General features: G+C 35.8%; 2 protein-coding genes across 5 annotated transcripts; both read left to right on the top strand.

Annotated features, from left to right (window-relative positions):
• Window positions 1-432: 432 nt before the first annotated feature.
• Window positions 433-20,654, top strand: RB195_020435 (uncharacterized protein; the record flags this gene model as incomplete). 4 transcript variants are annotated; one of them, XM_064188724.1, is made up of 13 exons in its annotated part: window positions 433-497; window positions 4,774-4,848; window positions 5,461-5,545; window positions 5,682-5,872; window positions 6,318-6,486; window positions 6,903-6,963; window positions 15,866-15,967; window positions 18,507-18,648; window positions 19,204-19,363; window positions 19,445-19,570; window positions 20,232-20,296; window positions 20,353-20,485; window positions 20,544-20,654. In XM_064188724.1, 13 exons carry the CDS (start codon window positions 433-435, stop codon window positions 20,652-20,654), a joined length of 1,485 nt encoding a protein of 494 aa, XP_064044605.1. The 4 variants fall into 4 exon arrangements, with proteins under 4 accessions (XP_064044605.1, XP_013306884.1, XP_064044606.1 ...); XM_013451430.2 differs by lacking the exons at window positions 15,866-15,967; window positions 18,507-18,648; window positions 19,204-19,363; ... (2 more) ...; window positions 20,353-20,485; window positions 20,544-20,654 and having other exon boundaries at window positions 6,903-7,010; XM_013451429.2 differs by lacking the exons at window positions 433-497; window positions 4,774-4,848; window positions 5,461-5,545; ... (2 more) ...; window positions 6,903-6,963; window positions 15,866-15,967 and having other exon boundaries at window positions 18,599-18,648.
• Window positions 10,701-11,489, top strand: RB195_020436 (uncharacterized protein; the record flags this gene model as incomplete). The annotated part of the gene is made up of 2 exons (XM_064188726.1): window positions 10,701-10,792; window positions 11,315-11,489. The coding sequence occupies 2 exons, from the start codon at window positions 10,701-10,703 to the stop codon at window positions 11,487-11,489; spliced, it is 267 nt and encodes an 88-aa protein (XP_064044607.1).
• Window positions 20,655-20,709: the final 55 nt, after the last annotated feature.

Genomic DNA, 20,709 nt, shown 5'->3' with positions numbered 1-20,709 from the left:
TACTGGTTCGATCCATAAATGCTCCTGAATGGAAAATATTCTTGGAATTCCTTGTGTGGCTAATTTTGATGGAAAATTGATTGTTCATTGTTCAATATAGAAATTACTGGTTAGTATATCGAAATAAGTGGAAACAAATAAAGTGACACTGCCGATGGAATGTAATGAAACATCAGAACATAAGTGGAACTTCGCTGTATTGTGTTTCTACGTGTCACTTCGCTCACTTGACGATCATTATTGATTCGTTCCGGAGACAATAGTTAGTGGTCGTAGTCGGTGCTTGTCTCTCTCACTGAGCTTAATTTTTTTTCTCAATTTAAAATCTCTCTCTCAAAAATATCTCCGTCGTGATTTAATTTCATCTCGACCCCGCCTTCCATCTTTTTTTCCAGAAGATCTCGTCCTAAAATGCACTTTCTTTCAGACACTATGGCGTCTCCATTGATCGATTCGTCTATACATGCGATTCAACTCAATCGAATGGCTCAAGCGAAGTAGGTGAAATGAGGCGAAGCGAGGGAGCGCGAAATTTCGCGAGAGTAAAATTAACGGGGGAATCTCACAAGAAAATTTTGTAAAGTTAACCAAAAATCACTTCAAACTGCTACTGCTGAGGAATAGGAAGAACAGAATCAAATTATTATATTATATTACTTTTTGTACTATAAAAAAATACGGAATAGTAGGTCATGTCTCTGTAGAGTTAGAGATTCCCGAAAAATAAAAAAAAATTCTGATATCTTCTAAGGTATAATCTTACCTGGAAGAATATATTTTTCTTTAAATTCCAAATAAATGAGAGAAATGAAACCCAATTTTCTTTTAGGGATTGGGATTTTTATAAAAGAAAATTAAGAGTTATTGGAACACATAAATATGTAATATACTGAAGTTTATAGAAATCTTCGACGGAAAAAAGGTACCTGGCAGAAAAGCAGATTTAAAAAAAAACTTTAAAAACTCGCTGAAAGCAGGAGCTGAGTGGGAAATCTATCCAGTTCAGATTCTGGAGGTCATGTTCTCTACGGGGAATTTCCCAGAGATGGATTTCTTCCAAAAAATGAAAGAGGAGAGAAAAAAAGAAGGAGAGGGAGGAAACGAGTGAGGTTCTTATGACCACGAATCTGTTCCAGCTATCACTTCCTAGTAAAATGACGTTTCCATAAAGCGTCTAATTTTATTTCGGTGTCATATTCAAGCTTCGAGAAAACGAAGAAAGTTTTTCGCTTTTTTAAGCTTTATACTTACTACCTCTTCCTTAATTCAAGATCAACTTTGACGGCTAGATTGTTGTCGAGATTTAAAATCTACCAAGACTCATTAGATCAGACAGAAATGTTAGAGAAATGTTAATTTTGACTTTTATATTTGAACTCATGACCTCAAAAAATCAATATCATCTAACCACCACCAAAATTTAAGTCAAAAATTAAGGACAAAGACTCACATGTGAGAGATCTCAGAATTAATTTTCAGGATCCAAAACTGTTTTTTTCTAGATCTTTGAATTCTGTCGATAGAGCATGAGCTTTTCATTAGCTTTGGAAATGAATTGGCTAGACCTCTAACTGCCTTGTTTTGTTTGCGAGGCATTTGTTTGCGATTTCTTTTTTTTTTGAACGTCTAAAAAACATCTCTGCTGATCTGATTAGGTTCTATTCTCAAGAAAAATCGCCTTACCTGCGATGCTCACACCCAGCTACCGTAATCCGCTTAACGATTATCTCCTAATCCGCTACATTGAGCATGACATAAACACTTCATCAATTCACTTTTTAAAGGCCGCCTATCGATTTCAAGTACGGCGGGATTACTGTAAGTGCTATCGACGAGGTGTGCTTGCGGCAGGTGTTGTCCTAATGACAATAGGATGAATAGCAGTGCAAGTTGCGCCATGTGTAAGTGTGTAGTTGAATACATTATAGCCGGGGTTCGGCTGAATACATGGGACCTTCCAAAAAAGTGATTCATGATGCGACGCCATCAGTTTTTGGCAAATATTTGCTTGTAAGAGGTGCAATTGCACAAGTACATTCACTTTTTGAAAGCTTGTCGTTGATGTCACTTTAAACTATTGCGTAAATGGCTTTCAATCAGATTGGGAATACTGTATTTAAGGGGATTTTTTGCGTTAAACTTCATGCTATGAAACTTAGTTATCCGGAAAAAGTTACTGTACTTTTCAAGAGATGTGCAGTTACTTGTTAGTTAGCTAACTAGTTCATTCATTCATTCGTTCACTCATTCATTCATTCATTCATTCATTCATTCATTCATTCATTCATTCATTCATTCGTCCACTCATTAATCCTCTGAATCATTTGGCAACCTAAGCAATTGATTGTCTTCTCAATTAACTAAGTTCGATAAAGGCACGAGCCAAAACTTTAACTTCTGTAGACTTTATCCTGGAAATGAAGGTCCTAAGAAAGTCTCAATAGAATCTCAACGGAATCCTTAGAGAAAATTCCGATTTTCAGGGAATTCTCTTCTCTGCGAAAGTCCTGGTTCCTCTAGTGTTGGCATCTTCAGAATAGGGACTGGTTGAGAATTTTAACTCGCTAATTTCTTACGCTTCTCCTTCCCGTAGCTCATCTAATCCTTCATCTGCACTTCTATTCTCCTCATAAAATCGATTTCATCCCTCATTTATTTTTTCTTCGAATTTTCTTGTCTATATTGCGGAAATAGGGTTCAGAATCTGCTTTACTCTTCGTGGGTGAAGAACCTCAGTTATTACGGATAGCTGTTTCCATTAAGGCTCCTTCCCGCCCTTATATAATACATATACAGCCATGTAATCCTCCGTCAAACATCTCATCGTCGTCACAATCCTCCTTCTACCGCTCCCTCAATCGCCTCATCACTGGTCGTAAATGCATCCGGCCTTCGCGTTTTATGGCTCGTCTGATTAAACACAAACCCACACGAGCGTAAGAGTTACGATCATCGGCGAAGCAGAACCGAGCGACGACCTCAAATGGCTAACATACACCGTCGTGATGAGACGACGGTGAGGGATCGAATCAATGAGGATCAAGGAATGCTGGTCCCATAACGGAAAATAAAGAGTAACTGAGCCAAAAATTAGGAGAAAAGAACAAACTTTTGCTTTTTCCAGAGTAAAAAAAAGGCATCAATATATTCATTTCATTTATTTTATTACATCTGTTTTTATTTATTCATTTATTAATTGCTTATTTTTCTACATTAATCCTTACCTCTCGTAATTAAGAATATAATCTTTTACCAAGCGTAGACTTTTCCGAAATCTAGCAAGTACCATTAATAAAATTCTCTAATTCTTCTAAATTTCTTTGGAACCTATGTTTTTCCATTTTTTGCAACCTACGGAAAGTTTCCATTGGAAAACTCGTTCTTGCTTAATATCTGCTTGGGAAAATCTCATAATTCCTGATTTTCTGCTGTGCTGTGACGCTTACTTTCATTTCAAAGCTATTTCTAAAAACAAAAAACTTTCTATAGAGTTTCCTATGGGCTCTTAGCACCACTAATTGGCTTCTAAATGAATAAATGCATTTTAATAGACTAAAATTAAGCTGTTGTAAGGTAGTGGAGCATAGAATCGCTGAAAGTGATAACCGTACTCGGACTTGCGTAGTGGGCATAAGAAAATTCGGAATTTTTTTGAATACTCGGGTTTCGAGAAGGTTTTGTCAAGTTTATGACTCTTCAAATCATTCATTGATTGACTTATTTAGTCGATATTCATTTTTATGCCGATTAAAATAGATTATTATTTGAATTTTACATTTATATTTCATTTAATTAAATTTATGTGTTTATATTATTATTGTGTTTATACTACTATTATTTATATTATTATATTTTATATTATACCTAACCATTTTATGTATTTTTAGGATTTTTTGTTTTGTTTTGTTAGTATTTGAATCATTGAAGCATTTCTATCCTCACGGGTTGGATGCTCTTGGCTAAATTCCTCAAGTGAAATAGGAGCAAAAATTGTGGATTCCATTCCAATTTTGATGATTTCTTGAAAAACCTTTGCGTCACTACAGTAGTAATAAAAAGGAGAGACGAGGTCCAGACATGCCATGAATGTTTTCTGCATTTTTTCGCGTCAAAACATATGCGACATAGCCAGGATGGAGATGACGAATGGGCTGACTATCCAGCATGTGTCATTTATGCGATTATCGCGGCTTGTGTTTGTCCATATAGGCTCCGCATCCAATAAACTAATGAGCGGCATGTTTTGATGTGACCTATACCGTAACCAATCGCTCGAGACGAAACGATTCATTAACCGGATGTGTTAATAGTGACATTTTTCAGTCTCTCCATGGAGTCGTTTGCAACAACAATGAAAGTGGATACTGTAGCAATACTGTAAGCTAGTATGTCTGAAAAGTAGAGACCCTAGCTTCAGAAGTACTAGCTTACAGTATTATGGCAGTACTGGTGTTAATCCACTTCGCACTGAGTTCAGCCTTTATAAGGTAGATGTTAAAAAACTACAAATTCTTTGTTGCTGGAGGATCAGAATGAGGAAGTGGATCTACTAACCTCACCTCATGTGAATATAAAGATGGAAACAACCATTGATATGTCAAGTATTTAAGTCCTCATGGGCCAATAAAGTTTAATCTGCCTCCTGAAGCAGCAGAAATTTGCGGAAGAAAGTAAGCGTTTTATCCGTAAAAGACTTTGCAGGAACGAAAAGTTATGACTTTTCAAACTATCGGATCAATCTGCCATTTTATCCTTAAAATAAATTGTGTTTAGATGGAGAGTCGACGACTACCTGACACGAAAACGGGAACTCCTTGCTGATCTAGCTGATTTTAAAGAAAATGAAAGGTATCAACTGTTTTCTACTACATGCAGTATAAAATCAATGAAAAATAAACGAATATATAAAAAGGTACAGCTCTGGTGAAGTCGTTCGTATAAGTCGGAGAAATCCCGGGTATTATTCGGGATAATACCGCTTGTGTTTGGAACTGACACCGGTTTTCGCGTAATTTTAAACTGATCTCGACGTAAATCGTAGGTACTTCGAACCAGTTCTTAGGAAATTCGTGCACATTCCCCGCGTTTTCGACATTTTTATTCCCTATTCTTAAGGTTTATTGAAAAATTCGCGTTGGATGCAAAACGCACATTCTTCGTGGATCTCCGGCTCTTCTAGTCTCTGCAGAATTTCTATCTACATTTATCTTAAAGTTCGCTTATTTAACTTTATCACTGCTCACCATTTCCCCGGATATTTGGAGGGGATGTTTCAAGATATTCACCTGGAAACCCATTATGTTTCGCCGAAGTATTTTTCCTTTGTAATCCGATCAAAACAAAAAAAAAAGAGAGACATATAAGCTGGTTTCTGTCCTTGAAATGTTAAATACTGAGTTTTTCCTGTAGTTTTTTAAACTGTACATCGTATTAGAGCTCCTATTATTTCCTCTAATCCAGATTTATCGAAGAGACTGCTAAAACGATAGACGAGCTCAATCGTGAGAAAGAAGAACATTCGGAGATCATACAACAAATAAATCAGGTAGTTATTTATTAACTGACGTACATGATCAGAAATAATTGAAATTTTCTCTGAACTTTGCGATTTTTAAAAGTTATCTGCTATTTTTTCGAGTTTGATACGCTTAAACCTGATAAAAAAAATCGATTTTTTAAAGGACAAATGCGACTTAGAGAAGCAAATGGATGACGCAAGATTCGAACAACGTGAACGGGAGACACAATTAGCAAGAAAATACGAAACCCTATTGAAATTAATGGAATCGTCAAATGAGAAAATTCGAGAAAGTGGCCTGGGCGAAGAGGCAACAATTCATCCGGATGATATACCACATGCACGAATTCCTAAGTGGGTATTAAATGATTCTTCTAAGCTAAAATGAAAAAAAAACTGAGAGAAACAAAAAAAGAGCAGCAGAAGCTTCTCGATCATTACTGTTTCTGGATCATATGTATAGCTACGTAAACAATATTTGGACGTAGACATACTTTTACGATTTTTTTTTTCAAAGCGGTTTTCATCTTCCGATTAATTTCTTAACCACGTTGAAAAATAAGACGTAAGATATGAATTCGTTGAGAAAAACTGAAGAAAAATGGGAAGTGATCAGCAATTAACGAAATGATGCTGGAAAATTTCTGATCTACAATGTGTGGCGTATGAATTTCTTTGGAAATTTTTCATATTTATGTTATGTTCACTTGGTTACATTGATCCAAATAGCGCAAAACGTCTTTTTAATTTTTTGGGATCTACCATATTTATTTCAGAAAGTGATTTTCTATATTTTCAGGCTACCCACACCACCTACACCATTATCAGCTCCTCAATGGAAAGGTCTTACCGGTCTCATCCCACCAATGATGTCCTTAGATCAGATGATGATGGCCACACAATTTCGACCACCGCCGGCAGTGCCGGCACATTTGAAAGCTTCCGATCACCAGAGTCCTCCTATGAAGGTCAGAATAATGCTCTATGGATAAATAAGAGGACGGGAAATAAATTTAAAGGGAATAGCAAATTTGGAAAATTTGTCACGTGAGTAAGAAGAAACGTGGAAAAGAATGGGAAAAGAATCGGACGAAGAAGAGGATTAGGAATATTTCTCGATATTTTTGCATACTATGGCGGTTATGTGAGAGTAAAAGAGGAAACTGAAGAGTGAGGAAGAGAAGCAGACTACTGGAGAAAGAAAAATTTTTCTAACAAAAACAAACCACCCAGTTTTCCATGGTTACTGTACAAACTTTAGCGTTTTAAGAATTGCTCTCAAAATTGGATGCTTATGACTTACTGACTCGATATAAATCATATACAGTGGGGTCCTCGTTGACCTTCCAGGTCTTTTATTGATCGATATCGATCCATGTTTCAGACCTGCCAATCCTGCTTTCAACAAATTCATCGCAATGCTCCGATATGTCCAATGTGCAAGAGTAAGTCACGTAGCAAAAATCCGAAGAAACCAAAGAAAAAGGACTGAAATATTGATATGTACAGTCATCGATTTATTGATTTATTGATGGAATAAAGGATTGTATGATGGGTAACGAGTGGTAGAGCCTAAATATAATGATTTTCTTTTTGAATAATAGTCTGATAGATCTAGTTCAAATTTTTTTCTCTGTAATATGTTCTAATAATTTTTTTAAAATGGTTGTGTTTAAATAAAATAATACCAATAGGTACAGTAATTTGTATGAAAATTTGGTATAGCTGAAAATAAGTAGAGGAGAAGTTCTGCTCACAGAGAAAATTCTCCGGAACCGTTTTTTATTCACGAAATGAAATACAACAAAAAAAAAGTTACTCGGAGAGCGTAGGGAAACTACAGTATGCTATGACATAGCGACGTTAATACATTGTAGTACTGTTGCTGTTGTTGTTAGTATTACAAAATCTGTGCTCGGTAAAATATAGACATTGTAAAAACGACAGTATGTCGTCAATCATCGTCGCATTTTCAAAATTCCTGAAACGATGACTATTTCGGGAAAAATACTAGCAGATAGCTCTTATCGAGTTTTCTCCAAAAATTTGCTCCTTACTGAAATACATATCTGAAACCTTTATTTTCTCTTCACCAAAAGAATCAAGTGCACAGGTGAGAAAACGTAAGGCATTTTCAATGTAGACAGGTTTCTGTTTTCACTACCCTGCACGATTATCAAAAAAACCCGGGGGGGGGTTTGTTTTTTAAAAAAAAAAAAAAATATTTTTTTTCTTTTTATTTTTTTTTTTGTTTAAAAAAAGGAAAAAAAAGCCAAAAGTAAAGGAAAGTAAGGTTTTTTAAAAAAAAACTTTTTAAAAAAAAAAAAAAAAAAAAAAAAAAAAAATGGTGGGGTTTAAAAAAAAAAAAAATTTTTAACTACATATTAAAAAAAAAACGTTATGGTTATGTTTTTTGCTGCACTAATGGACAAAATTCCTTCCATAATTTCATTTGAGTTAATTCCGAGTGATGTGGAAGAAACACATAGCATACAAAATTATTCCTCATCAAAAAAAAATTGCCATCATGCTGAAACAGTAAGTTCATCACACTCCAGATCTTAAATTTTTTTCTCATCCACAAATCGATTAATGCATTTGTTTTATTATGCGCGCAAATAAGTAAAAAATCTTCTAGAAAGATTCTACATTGTATATGAACACATCTATACTCTGTTTTTTTGTTATTGTATCACGGTTCCATTTACAGTTACTACTATTTTTTGATATGATTGTAGTATTACTTGTTGTTTATCATTTAAGGAATTGTTTTACAAAAGCCTTTAGTTTATTAAGTGTTTCTGTGGGAACTTTTCTCCAACATTTCAATTTATTCGTATAGAACAGAAGAAGTCAACCAGTTTGTAATACGGAGTGAATTGGCTTCATCAATAGATCATGCGCCTATGTTTTTGGTAGGGAAGTGGGATGGCGGTGTTTAATAGATAAATAAGTAAACATGTCAATAATTCGAGTTAGCAAGGGGTCTTTTAAAGAACTCGTACTTTCTTTTTTTTGAGGGAGTTTTTTTTTAAAATGGACGGAATAAAGTGGAAAGTCTCTGACGTTATTCAATCCGCTTGAGATGCACCCCACGTTCACTCATTCGTTCAATTCAGAATTGTTTGAGGTTTGAGGTTTTATCTGCCCTAAACAATGACTTGTAGGAGCAAACCAATGCGTCGAGCCAGTGTCTTTATCCTCCCAGACAAGCCTGGTACTAATTTGTCGGCCCCGAAGGGATGAGGAGCCTGGTAAACACTAAGGCGGATTCGAACCTTTGATCTAGCAAACAGTGGAACCTCTTGCAGACGGCGCTACACTCCATCCAGGACCTATTATTCGACAGGAAAGTAACATTAAAAACACAACCAAACCAACTTTCATGGCAATTTCATATTGCTAGCTTTTTTCACCTAGACATTTGTCCTTAGTTTTTTTTTCCTGTGCTGGAACATTTTAGAAATACGTTAACCTTTAAGTGGTACCATTTCGTAGTTGGTCAGACTTCTTGAAGCTCAGTTGATAATATTTGTTTGTATTTATTATTTGTTGCGGGAAGGGTGAGGGGTAGCTCAGCGGTAGTGGATTTGGCTGCGATTGTACGGTAACTCGATCGAGGCTCAACAAGCCCTTCATCTCTCAGAAGTGGATAAGTTTGTATCAGGCTTGTCTGGGAGGATAAGAACACTGCGTTTGTGCATTGGTTGCCCCTTGGAAGTCCTTCTACAGGCTAGGCACGCGTTCATAAATCACAAACGATACTTAATTGAATTCGAAAACGTTGCGTATCCCAAGCGGATTCCTGAAAACGGCAAAGATAGTTTAGATTTTATCTCTGATCTATTAGTTATACCTATTACTAGTAGTAGTTATTTTCAGGTTTTTTTTTAATTTTTAAAAACAGATTTTGAGCTTTTGTACCCGATAGTTGATACGAATCCCCACCTCATGAATATCCGTTTCGAAATTTGCATTTATTTTTAAAAGAGAGCTACCTGAAAATCGATTTTTTTAAAAATAGAGTTTGCAAAATAGGATAATTGTTATTTGTTTCCTGGAAAACAACAAACAGAAGATAGTAAAGATCCCTGTTTAATTCCTATTCATTCTTTACTTCCTTTATTTACTGCATTACTGCAATCGATGTGTTAACTGAAGTCATATAACTAGTTGGACTCAATTTAAAAAGACATGTACTAAATTATGTTGGTACATTACATGGAGAAGAAAATATTAATTTTTTTTGTCGAGCGTTGAAATTGCGAAAACATGCATGCCTTATCAGTTTTTCCTTTAATTGGATCCATGTACTTCGAAAATTATCCGCAGCAGAGCTTGGAAGAAAATCATTTCTAGTATAGTGAACGAAAAAAAATATTGTTGTAATAATATGTGACCGGCCAAATGATGTAAAATTCCCTATAAAAGAGCTTCTCCACAAGCAGCCGATGTTTTTTTTTGTGGAAAAGAGTAGCTTCAACTCTGGCGTTGATATTAGCGATGTGAATATTGGCGACTGATCTCGATTGATTATGACCACTGCTACTTCCTGATCCTATGAGCTTCCAGGATATTCATACATATCTGAAGGCTCGTAGAAGTAGCCTTAGTATCATTCTTTTATACACTTTCTTGATATTCACTATCTCAGATTCCTAAATTTTATGTCAGAAAATCCTTGATTACTGGTTAGAGGGTGAGAAAGCCCTTAATAAGGTCGTGTTAACATTTTCGCACTTTTTTCCAAATGAAGTTCTTGTTATCAGTTTATTTATCTTGAAAAAAAAAACACACAACAAAAAAAAAGATACTATTTGAAAGCAACAATTTGCACTGTTTGTTTTTTTTTCTCCTGAATCATTTGAAGTTTATGAACGTGTTTATCTATCAGCTCAGTATTTTTGTCCTTTTTAACAAGTCTGGTAACAATTTAATCATCCTGGAGCGATGAAAGTCTTGGCTGGCACTAGGGCAATTTCGCACAATTGACCGAGCGTGCAGTCGCGGCGGAATCATTTTCCGACTGCGCTGCGCCCGCTCGCACCCGGAAGATGTTAGCATATTTCCATATTTCAGACATGTGAGTGCAATCTGAGACTAGCGACTTTTCGAATTTTGATTTTTCTCGGAACCATACGATTAATTTGTTGTCTGACTGGGCAGATAGTTCAACGACGACATGGTCGCTCAAATCGACGCTTTCGACACGTTCACAGCTGCGTGGCTCACCGGGAAATCACTGTCCAAAATAATATTTTCTTTTCAAACACGGTATGTATTTGCAATTTTTTTCATTTCTATCTACATATCTCTTAAGTAGATTAATGCAATCGATGTGGTAGCAAACGTGGAGAAGAAAATACATTTATTATCTCTTCTTCTTCGAAAGAAATCCTCACGCTTGTAAAAAATGTGTTAGAGTCATCAAGGTGTTAAATAAGAAGTGTCAATTGTCATCAAGGTGTTAGATAAAAATTAGAATTGAACCAAAAAAAATTCTAATAAAAATTAGTGGAGAAAACGGCGCAATTTGCTGCAAACTTCAACGATGAAGAACTTGCATCGGAAATATCGTAAGAACACATTACATTGACAGATCTGAAATTTGATAATCGATTAGAGGTGAATTTGCGCTGAAATATTGTTGTCGATGTAATTCCACAGGTGTACCTAGGGTATAATTTTCAAATAATAACTTGCTGTGTCGTTTTTCCAAATTATTCAAATTTTTATCCAATTTTTACACGTTTTTTTCAGATTGCTTATCAGTAGGGGATAAGGTAATTTTTTCAGATTCTGTGGCTGGACTTATGCTTGCTCGAATTACCGCGATGCGCATTCACTAAGGAGAAGTGGGAGAGGGGAAGAGAAGAGAGCGCAGAGAATATACGTACGAATCGCAACGGATACGTTGCGTTTACCTAGGGCTAAGGCGAGAAATCAGAAGAACAATGCCATGTATTTTTAAAGAACTGTCATCAAAGGAGAAAGCGCAGAAGCTCTTGATAAGCAAACTTTTGTCGATATAAGAAAATTTTAATCCAGAAAATAAAACGATTTCTTCGATAATTACAATTAACATTTGGTTATTACATATTTTTTTTCCTGTTATTAGGAAGAAATTGCTCGAAATTGGACCTCAATTCATCTTGTGGAAAAAATATTAAAATTTTTTGCTAGTTTTTTTCTGTTTCAACAGTTCTTTTAAAGGAACTGTCAAGAGTGGTTGGCGTTTGCAGTAGACTTTCTGGATGTTGCGAGATCAACGAGTACGAGGACCACTCAGTTACGGTGTAGTTTCTCAGAGAATTATTAGTTCGCATGATTTTTAAGGGAATTTTTCTCCGAATAAAGCCCTCCAATGTCTTTCGCTTCCTTGTGGCCAGTTTCTTTGAATTGCGTTGTAATTGAATTATGGTTGAACTTTCAACTCTTCACTCGGAAGAAATCGCTCGGGATCAGATCGCTCGGAATTCATCTCACTCAGAAAATGTCACAGTGTTTCTACTATTTTTTCCTGTCTTACTGCTTTTCTCAAAAGTAATTGTCTTTCAGTTGTTTGGTTGTGGTAGTCCCTGGATGCGAATGAATCAGCGGATATGAGGATCACTTACTGGGTGAGTTTTTTCTTTGAAGATTATTTCTGTGAATCGTAATTTCGCCTGTTTTTTTCCCCTGCTCGAAAAAAAAAATCTCGAATGCTCGGCAGTTCCCGGCGTATGATTCTTGCGGTCAGCAGCTTCCTTCCCATAACATCAACGGATGCGCCGTGTTGTTTTTATTGCATGACATTTTCACGTTCATCGTTTGCTCTATTAACCTCATCCGTCAACATTCGCACAACATCAACGTCTTCACAGTTACGTGCGTCAAATGTCACGCACATATGACGTTGACCTTATAGGGAAGGTGGTGACGGTGATCTTATAACATGTTAAGGTCAAAACTGTTGATAAATTCAAAAATATAGCTTCATAGTCCTAGCAACAAATATTTTCTCCATTTTATTAAGGAAACTTCCCGTAATAACCCTTAATATGTCATAAGGTAAACATTGACAAACTTTTTAAACTTTTGAAAAAAAAACGTTTTAAGGCTGAATCGAATCATAAGGTGATGAAAAATCGCGAGAACTGGTACCTTTCAAATCGCTTATATCTATATTATCTTATATTGAAGGAAATTCTTGTTCACGTCGCTCATTTTTTAAACAATTCGTAATTAATTTATTTTAAATTACTTTTTACTTCTTCCTTACCTTTTATTTTCTCTTTCTTTTTTATTTCTTAAATAAATTTTTAGTTTTTAATTTTCCTATTGCTACCAAAACTAAGAGCTTGTCAGAAAAGAGTGGATGATTTGTGCAGAAAAAGTGGATTAAACTGATTTGATTCGAAGGAAAGGAGGATTTATTGTGGATGACAGGAAAATAAAAAGAAAAAGAGGCAGAGGAGACAAAAGAGGGAGGACGACAGGGAAGGGAAGCAGACGAAGGCATCTAATATACTCCATTCCTGCCATTACCTGGCATTGGTGAGTGAATGAGTGCGCAGTTTAGCTTAAAATTTAGATTTTCTCATTTAGTTTTTTTATTTTCATCTGAGGTATAAAAATAATGGTTGTATACTGTAACTTATCCGAAATTATTCCGCCAACAGTTCATTTTCAGCATCTATTTGTAAGAATATGTTAAAAAGAAAAAGTAGACATTAACCGTTGATCATTAAGTAATATTTGTATAGTGTTGGTGTTTTCTTTGGATGAGTGTGATTGATTTTTTTCTAAGTTTTTTAAATTTTAATTTTAAGGTGTAATTGACTTTTTTTCGGTAAGAAAACAATTTTTGAGAAAACTGATTTGTGATTTTCAAATAAACAATTTTATTGAGTTCTTGAGATACGATGCAAAGGAAAATATAGCTAGAATTAATTGAAATTTGAAAAATTCAGCTAAAGAAAGGAGTTTTTAACCTATGAATGGTTTTTTTGCGTAATAAATGCTTAACATTGACGCATACTCTACGCAAAATGGGTGATCATTGATCGAATGGGTCAGTCTCAGTCAATCATTTGACGAAAATTAAACGACCTATGATGAGGTATACTGTAACTTTCCTGTGATACTAAGAAGCAACACTTGTAAGTGTGGCAGGGAGAACTTGACCGCTAATCACCCGTGTGGACTTGAAATCTGTCTAACCTCCGCTTTGGTTCATTGGTGTGCCCTCACTTTGACTCATAGCTCTCAAACGATCAGTCTACTTCTTTTTTCTTTCTTTTCTTTCTTTTCTTCTTTTTCTTTTTTCTTTCTTCTCCTCTTTTTTCTTTAATCTTTCCCGGGCACAAGGTCGCTTGCATATATCTGAGTATAATTAAAACATATCAATCACTTTTTCTAGCAATTTTCAGAAATGGGGGCAGAATAAAGTATTGGAGGAAAATTTCACCAGGATAAATGCGTTATTTAAATGGAAGCGCTGAGTATTCTGCTAGAAGTTTCTGCTACATTCATACAATTTTACATCATTTATGTATCCATACTTTTTCTAACTTACGTACTTTGATGCAAATTTTCTACATAGCTTGAATCTCCGGGAAAATCTGGAAAATTTCCAGGAGTTGAAAAGGGGAAAAAAAACTTGCAACGTTGTTATATTCTCAATAAAGTGTACTGACAGTCACATGTGCGTGAGCAATGAGTTTTCCTCGAGTACAGCGGCTGACTCAGTCAGGCGGCAATGACAACAACATTAAAACGTGTCGCCTATGTTAATCGCCTCAACATTTGAGAAGAGTTCATTTTCTTATTGATCCTTATCGATTTTTTCTGAAGATGTGCTGTGCTTTTCCCAGCTCTATTGATTTGCTACTTTTCCGATGTCATCATTGTAAAGTAATCCCAAGTAAGGCACTTTGTTTGTTCTCTTAATTGTAAAATAAGTCTTCTAGATAAAGAGATATCAACTCTACGCTCCGCCCCTACCTCTTTTTCCTGGTCAAATAGAGTGTTCCATGTCATTTCGAACACGAATTTTTCTGGGATCCGACGTTGAGAGTCTAATTTTTGCGGTAATTGTGAGAAAAAGTGAAATATTCGAGCAAAATGGCGTTTATATGCATAATATTTGGATTTAAAAGAGCACAAAAAATCCTGAAAATACTGGAGGACGATCAGTTTGTTGGAAGAGCTTTAGAAGATGGTTCCGACTGTATTTCTTAGACTAGAGAAAGCCGATAACACTCTCATACGTTAACATAATGCTAATGAAGTATTACGTAAGTGAGTACGGTAATAAACTCGGAAATTTGCATGAAAAGCGCAGTGCGCTCTTTGAGATGCCGCCGGTCGTGGATTTTCCCTTCGTCCCAAAACATCATTCACTGAACCATCATTTCTCGATATTATTTTACTAGGAATTATGGTATCGGTCATACTTGCGTCCACGGGAAGCGCTCAATACTTTTATATGCTGGTTTTAATTCAGGGAGCAGCAAGAAAACTCGTCCTACCGTATACTGCCTCAAAAATATTTAACAAAAAGATTATACAAAATTAAAAAAGAGACCAGTTGGAACTAGGCAATGTATGAGGAAAGTAGCTGTCTTTGAAGTTCTCATATACAGAGATCGTCGATAGCGGTTGGAAGCTGCGTAAACTCGTCCAGCATCATCCATTCCTCTGCGGTGAAAACTCGTCCGTGCCCTCTGTTAGATGGAACTACATTACACCCCCGAACTATGTTGCTAAATGCGAATTTTATCGCCTCCAGTTTACTAAGAGTTTTACGGTCTCTCAATATTTCCTAGGGTTTTTTAAAGCTAAAATTGAGTGAAGGAACACATAAGTTGCTAGGAATATTGATTGAGAGTTGTTACAAATGTTTCAACGGCTACTTCTTGTTGAACTCAGCGAAATGACAAATTCAAAAGTAGTAATGTAGTGAAAATTCAAACTAAATAAGCATCATGAAAGGGTAGAGAAAGTTCTTTGCAATAGTTAAATTTTAATTTTACTAAGAATCATACGAGTGAAAAAAGCGAAATTTTGGAAAATCTAAAAAGATTAATAAAATATGCCGAAAAATCGAGTGGTCAAGAAATTCTCGAAGTTCCATGGTCAACCAATCTCACTCGTTGTCATCCTTGCCTTCCCTTCAGATGTGTCAAAAACTACATAAGGTTAGAGTAAAAGCAGCTGCTATATTTTGTGTATTTTCATTGGAGTTGGAAAAAGATGAGTGTGGAAAATTTTCATCATTTTAAAAATACGTTTTCCTCGTGCTTTTTTCTATTCGGGTTGTGAAGTGAAAAAATAATTTCTTATAGAAAATTTTTAACATTCTAGAACCCAATTCTTCGTGTGATTCGATGTGCGGATGTCCTCAACGAGGACATCGTTCGTCCTCATTCGAGAGAGGTTCGGATCCGGAGGCACGCGCATGTGTCGGTCTGTCTATTGGAATGGAGCAATGTTCAATGATGCGATGAACGGGTTGCGACGAGGGGAGGAAAGGGAGACGAAAAAAAAAAAAAACGACGAATCGTACGTGGAGGAGAACCCGAGCAGCAAAAAGGTCATCGTACTCCACGTTCTCGTCGGGGACGGTCCTCGCCTCCTCGTCGATAAACCCCCGCCGCCAATGAGGCGCTTCATTAAGCTCCGCCCTGTATACTCGGACAAAATTGCGGCGCTCATCGATACCGATTAGAAAACACTGTGAACTGTGCGTGTGTGTGTACGAATGTGTAACTACATATCCTCTTTTCATTCGAATATACCGTAATACCGTACCCGTACTCTCATGCTCGGATTTATTAGACATATCCCTCTTTAAATTCCTGCACTCTACCTCCATATCAATGTTTTTTTTCTAAAATTCAAGGTTACACAGAGAAATTGTCCATTCTTGCCTTCTTGAAATTATGCAGCACAGTTACGTTTGATTTGTCTTACTGTATTCTCTCCGTTAGATGAAGTTGTCACTGTTATTAACGCCTTAGGACATGCCAAAAGATTATTGATTTGTTCGTTTTGTTACGAACAATTTTACCGTTCCTATCTCTTTTAGAACTCTCTCTCATATCTGTATCCACAAAATTTTATTAGGAAAAAAAAACTACTACTGAAATTATTTATGAGTTCATAATAAAGGTGGGGTTTTGACTAGGAATTATTTGAATAAGGTGATTGGGAATTATTTATCTAAGCAATTACGGCATTCTGGAGATCTTTTCGTACTCTTCACAAAAGTAATGGAAGTCGAAAAAAAAAATAAGAATTTGCAATTCAGTCTACTTTAGTTTAGCTTAAAATAAAGAAAGAATTTGAAAAAAAAGGAATTCTTCTTGGATGATAGAGAGAAAAATGTGCAAGATGGGGAAGGAAATTAACTAATCATCAAGAAATGCGCAGGTAGATCCTAGCCATGCTCGATATCGATTTTTTTAGCTCATCGATTTAGAGCTCGGAAAATTAGAAAAAGAAGATTTGTACATATGAGATTTAGCTGTAACATATGCAAAATTTTCTGCCATTGTTTTCTAACTTTTTTAACAAAAACTTACTTCACAACATTTTTTTTAAGATACTGAAGGAGATTACAATAACATTGTAATCTCCTTTAGCATCTTAAAAAAAACTGTTGCGGAGTGTTATTTTATTTTGATATAATTTTAGGAGGAGCTACATACGACTTCGGTTATTTATGGAATTTCTAACGTGACAATTAATATTTGGACGGAAATTTCTGGATAAATTTATTCTAGTCGAACTAATGAACTGAAGAGTTACATGACGCTTGGAGTTAGGCGCTCATAGAGGCTCTGCTACTGATTTGTGATTCGCTATGATATCAGCTTTTTCCATAAATTTCTTTCCGTGAGATGTTCTAATATCTTTATTTACAAATGTCAGCAAAATATTCAACAAAATAAGAATTTTTAATATTGTTGACTCATTTGATCTAAGGCTTAGGTTGCTGGTAATTAAAGTGTTGCAAAACGCGGATAAAAACCTGGACAATCTATCAATGTATGGTTTGCATGTGAGGTATAGTTGACCCTAATGAAGCATGTACCCCCGCTATATACTCAGTAAATGTGCAACTACCAGGATTATTTTGTATGGATAACCGATGTTACATGGTTATGCATTCATCATCTTTGCGTATCTGCAGCCGTTTTTACCAAAGCGATTTGCTGTGGGAGCTAAAATTAAAACTGGATAATCTTACAAATTTACGATGACGATTTTTGCAACTTACAGTAACTTTAATTTTTTAATTTTTTTTTTAATTTTTAATTTTTTTAAAATTTCGTTTTAGAATCGAGATGCTTGCGTCATGGCCACTTTTTCAGTTTTTCCCTCATGACAAACCATGATCTATCTACCATATATAGGTTTTAGTTCATTCAAAATCAATTGAATTCCCAGTCCTGAACCTCAAAACTCAATGACGAACACAGTTAATGATTGTCAGATATATTTGAAAGCGTTAAACTTACTGTAGCGTTCCAGAAACTATTCTAAATGCTTTTTTGTTCTTAGCATTTATATTCTAAAAACGATAGAATAGGATAGGAGATAGGATCTGTTCAGCGCAGTTCAAGCACTTTCTCGTCTCGTCCGAACCATTCTAAGGATTGTTGAAAAAACAAGTTTTCATAAAAAAAAAAATCACTGATAGGATAACGAAAAGAACATGCCATAACGTCATCTTTCACTAAATTTCAAAAAAAAAATGTTTCTTTTTGTTTAAACAATCGTTGTAAAAAAAAACCCATTGTTAATTTAATGAAAGGCTAACAAAATTCAAATTTAAAATGTGCACTTGTGTTTCGTTTCTTCTTTACTGTTGGATTTATTTCTCCTAAAATTTTCATCAACAACATGAATGTTCTTAAAATTCATTTTTATAGTGCAATTGTTTTTCTTAATCGATGATCAATTTGATTTATGTTGTTGAGATATTTCATTGATTTTTTAGAATCTCTTTCTGACTCCCATCGACATTTGGTGCAGGGTGTACTTCTCGAAACTTCTCATCGTTTTATTGCCTATACGTGTATAATTTCACTAATGGATCTCGAGAATTTGGCCAGTGAACTTACTGGGCTGCTAGTTGCAGGGTAACGTGGTTTGATTACCTTATTTAATTCCAATTTTCAAAAAAATAAATAAATAAAATGTGTATAAAAATGGAAAGAACGGAAAGCTGGGAAGGAGTGAGAAACAGGGGAATATCCCTCGAAAGACAAAGATCGTGTTTCTTTCAACGTGAAGATTATTTTGCTATGGATTACGGTAGCTTCGTAGCAATCTAAGCGTCAATTTAGTAGTCATTTCGCTGCTGAATCACGTTCAATGACTAACAGCATCGTTGCAAGAGCGCTAATGAATTCCTATTGTGTTTGTGAAGAAACTTCAAGGAAAATGTGGGCGAAGTAAATGAGTAGTGAAAGTTTTTTAACGATTGTACGTTTTTTTTGAACTGATTATACTAAGTTTCTAGTTGCTTTGCCTTTTTGGTTACAGTAGCACGAAGAAAATAAAATAAGTGGGAGATGAATAAATTTAGAATGAATTGCAAAATTTAACTTAAAATTGAAATTTGATTCTGGAATGTAAATGAGAGACAAACATTCGAAGTTTTTTTTCTTGTCTCAAAAATTCTCTCCATTTAGCGATCGGCTTCGTAGCCTTAAAGCGTGCTACAACGACGTATGTGCGGAAGAGTTCATGCTCAGTGAGGTAAAGGATCATTTAGCGAATTGTCGAAAAACCGAAGAAGACCTCGAGAATGAACGAAAAAGTCATGCGGAAGAGCTGAGACAAATCAATCAGGTGAACAATCCTTGATTTTTTTTTATGTTGTTGGGAATTTATCTTTCCCTCTCCCTATCTCGCATATTTAAAGTGATTCAGGACATCAATCAACTTGAGGATATCCTTAAATCACTGCGATCTGAACGTGAAACGAAAAAAGCACGTTTAACTCGGCGTATGAATGAACTTCGAATTGCTATGGATCAAGCCAATGAGAGTATTCGGGTGGGCGGAGTTTAGTAGAGTTCAGTCGTCAAAATCTGCACAAATCTCCTTTTTAAAGGCATCATCCCCGAATCTGACGTACGACCTACGACCCCGTAAAGATTTTCAATGGACAAACTCTATACGTAGTCGTAGGTGACGGGATCAGGGGTGGTTCCGCTCATCCTTCCCTAATCGTAGTAAAAAAAATAAAAAAAAACAATAAAAAAATCAGTTTTTTACGACCGTTTCACTTGCAACGCTCCACCTTTACACACGCGACGCATCCAGCTCCGCAGCGCTCGAAAGCCAATGAGTTCTCCTCGACCGCCTATTCAACTGAAACCAGTGAATAGGTTGTTGAGGGGAATTTTTGAGGGGATCAGAACGTATACCTAGAGGAGCGTTCTAACGTTCCTCATAGGAACTGAGCCGGTTCCCACGCCGTTTCTCAGGATCATTAGAGAGAGGTGAGCGTAACCACCAACTCCTGATCCGACAATCTACAACCCCATATCTAGCTTTTGCAGTGAATTCCCTCGTCACATCAGATTCGTGGTGTCCTGCCTTTAAGCATGTGGTACTCTATACTTCATTTGTATTTGTTTGGACATATATCTATTTGTATAGATAGCTTTTCATTTTACATTACATTTTATTTCAACTATTTTATATTTTTTAGGCTGCTGAAATTATTAATATAACATTTGAAGATAGTGACGGTATACCGAAAGAGTTACTCGATAGGTAGGAAAAATTTTGTCTATAAGTATCAAAAATATCGATTTATTGATTACCTTCAGCCTCTTCAACTCATCACCAAGTAAAGCACCTATAGCGTCATTGTCTTTTCTCGGCGGCCATTTTCCATTTTTGTCCTCATTGACGATGACGTCAGTTTGTAAGACACCACAACAGGATATGAGTAAAATGAAGGTATACTTCAGGAATATTGGGATTTTTCTGGATCTCCAAGTGTGGTGTGCAATTACAGACATGCGAAGCGTGTGGTGCGCAAATTCATCGAAACGCTCCAACGTGCCCGATGTGCAAGACGCGAAGCCGTAGTAAAAATCCGAAACGAGCACGAAAAAGAGACGATTGACAGAATAACCTATTATTATTTATTAATATTTAAAAATAACAGTTCAAAAATCGTC

This window comes from Necator americanus, chromosome II (assembly GCF_031761385.1).
Source record: "Necator americanus strain Aroian chromosome II, whole genome shotgun sequence".
In the NCBI taxonomy this organism is placed as follows: domain Eukaryota; kingdom Metazoa; phylum Nematoda; class Chromadorea; order Rhabditida; family Ancylostomatidae; genus Necator; species Necator americanus.
This window is presented reverse-complemented; position numbering and strand designations above follow the sequence as displayed.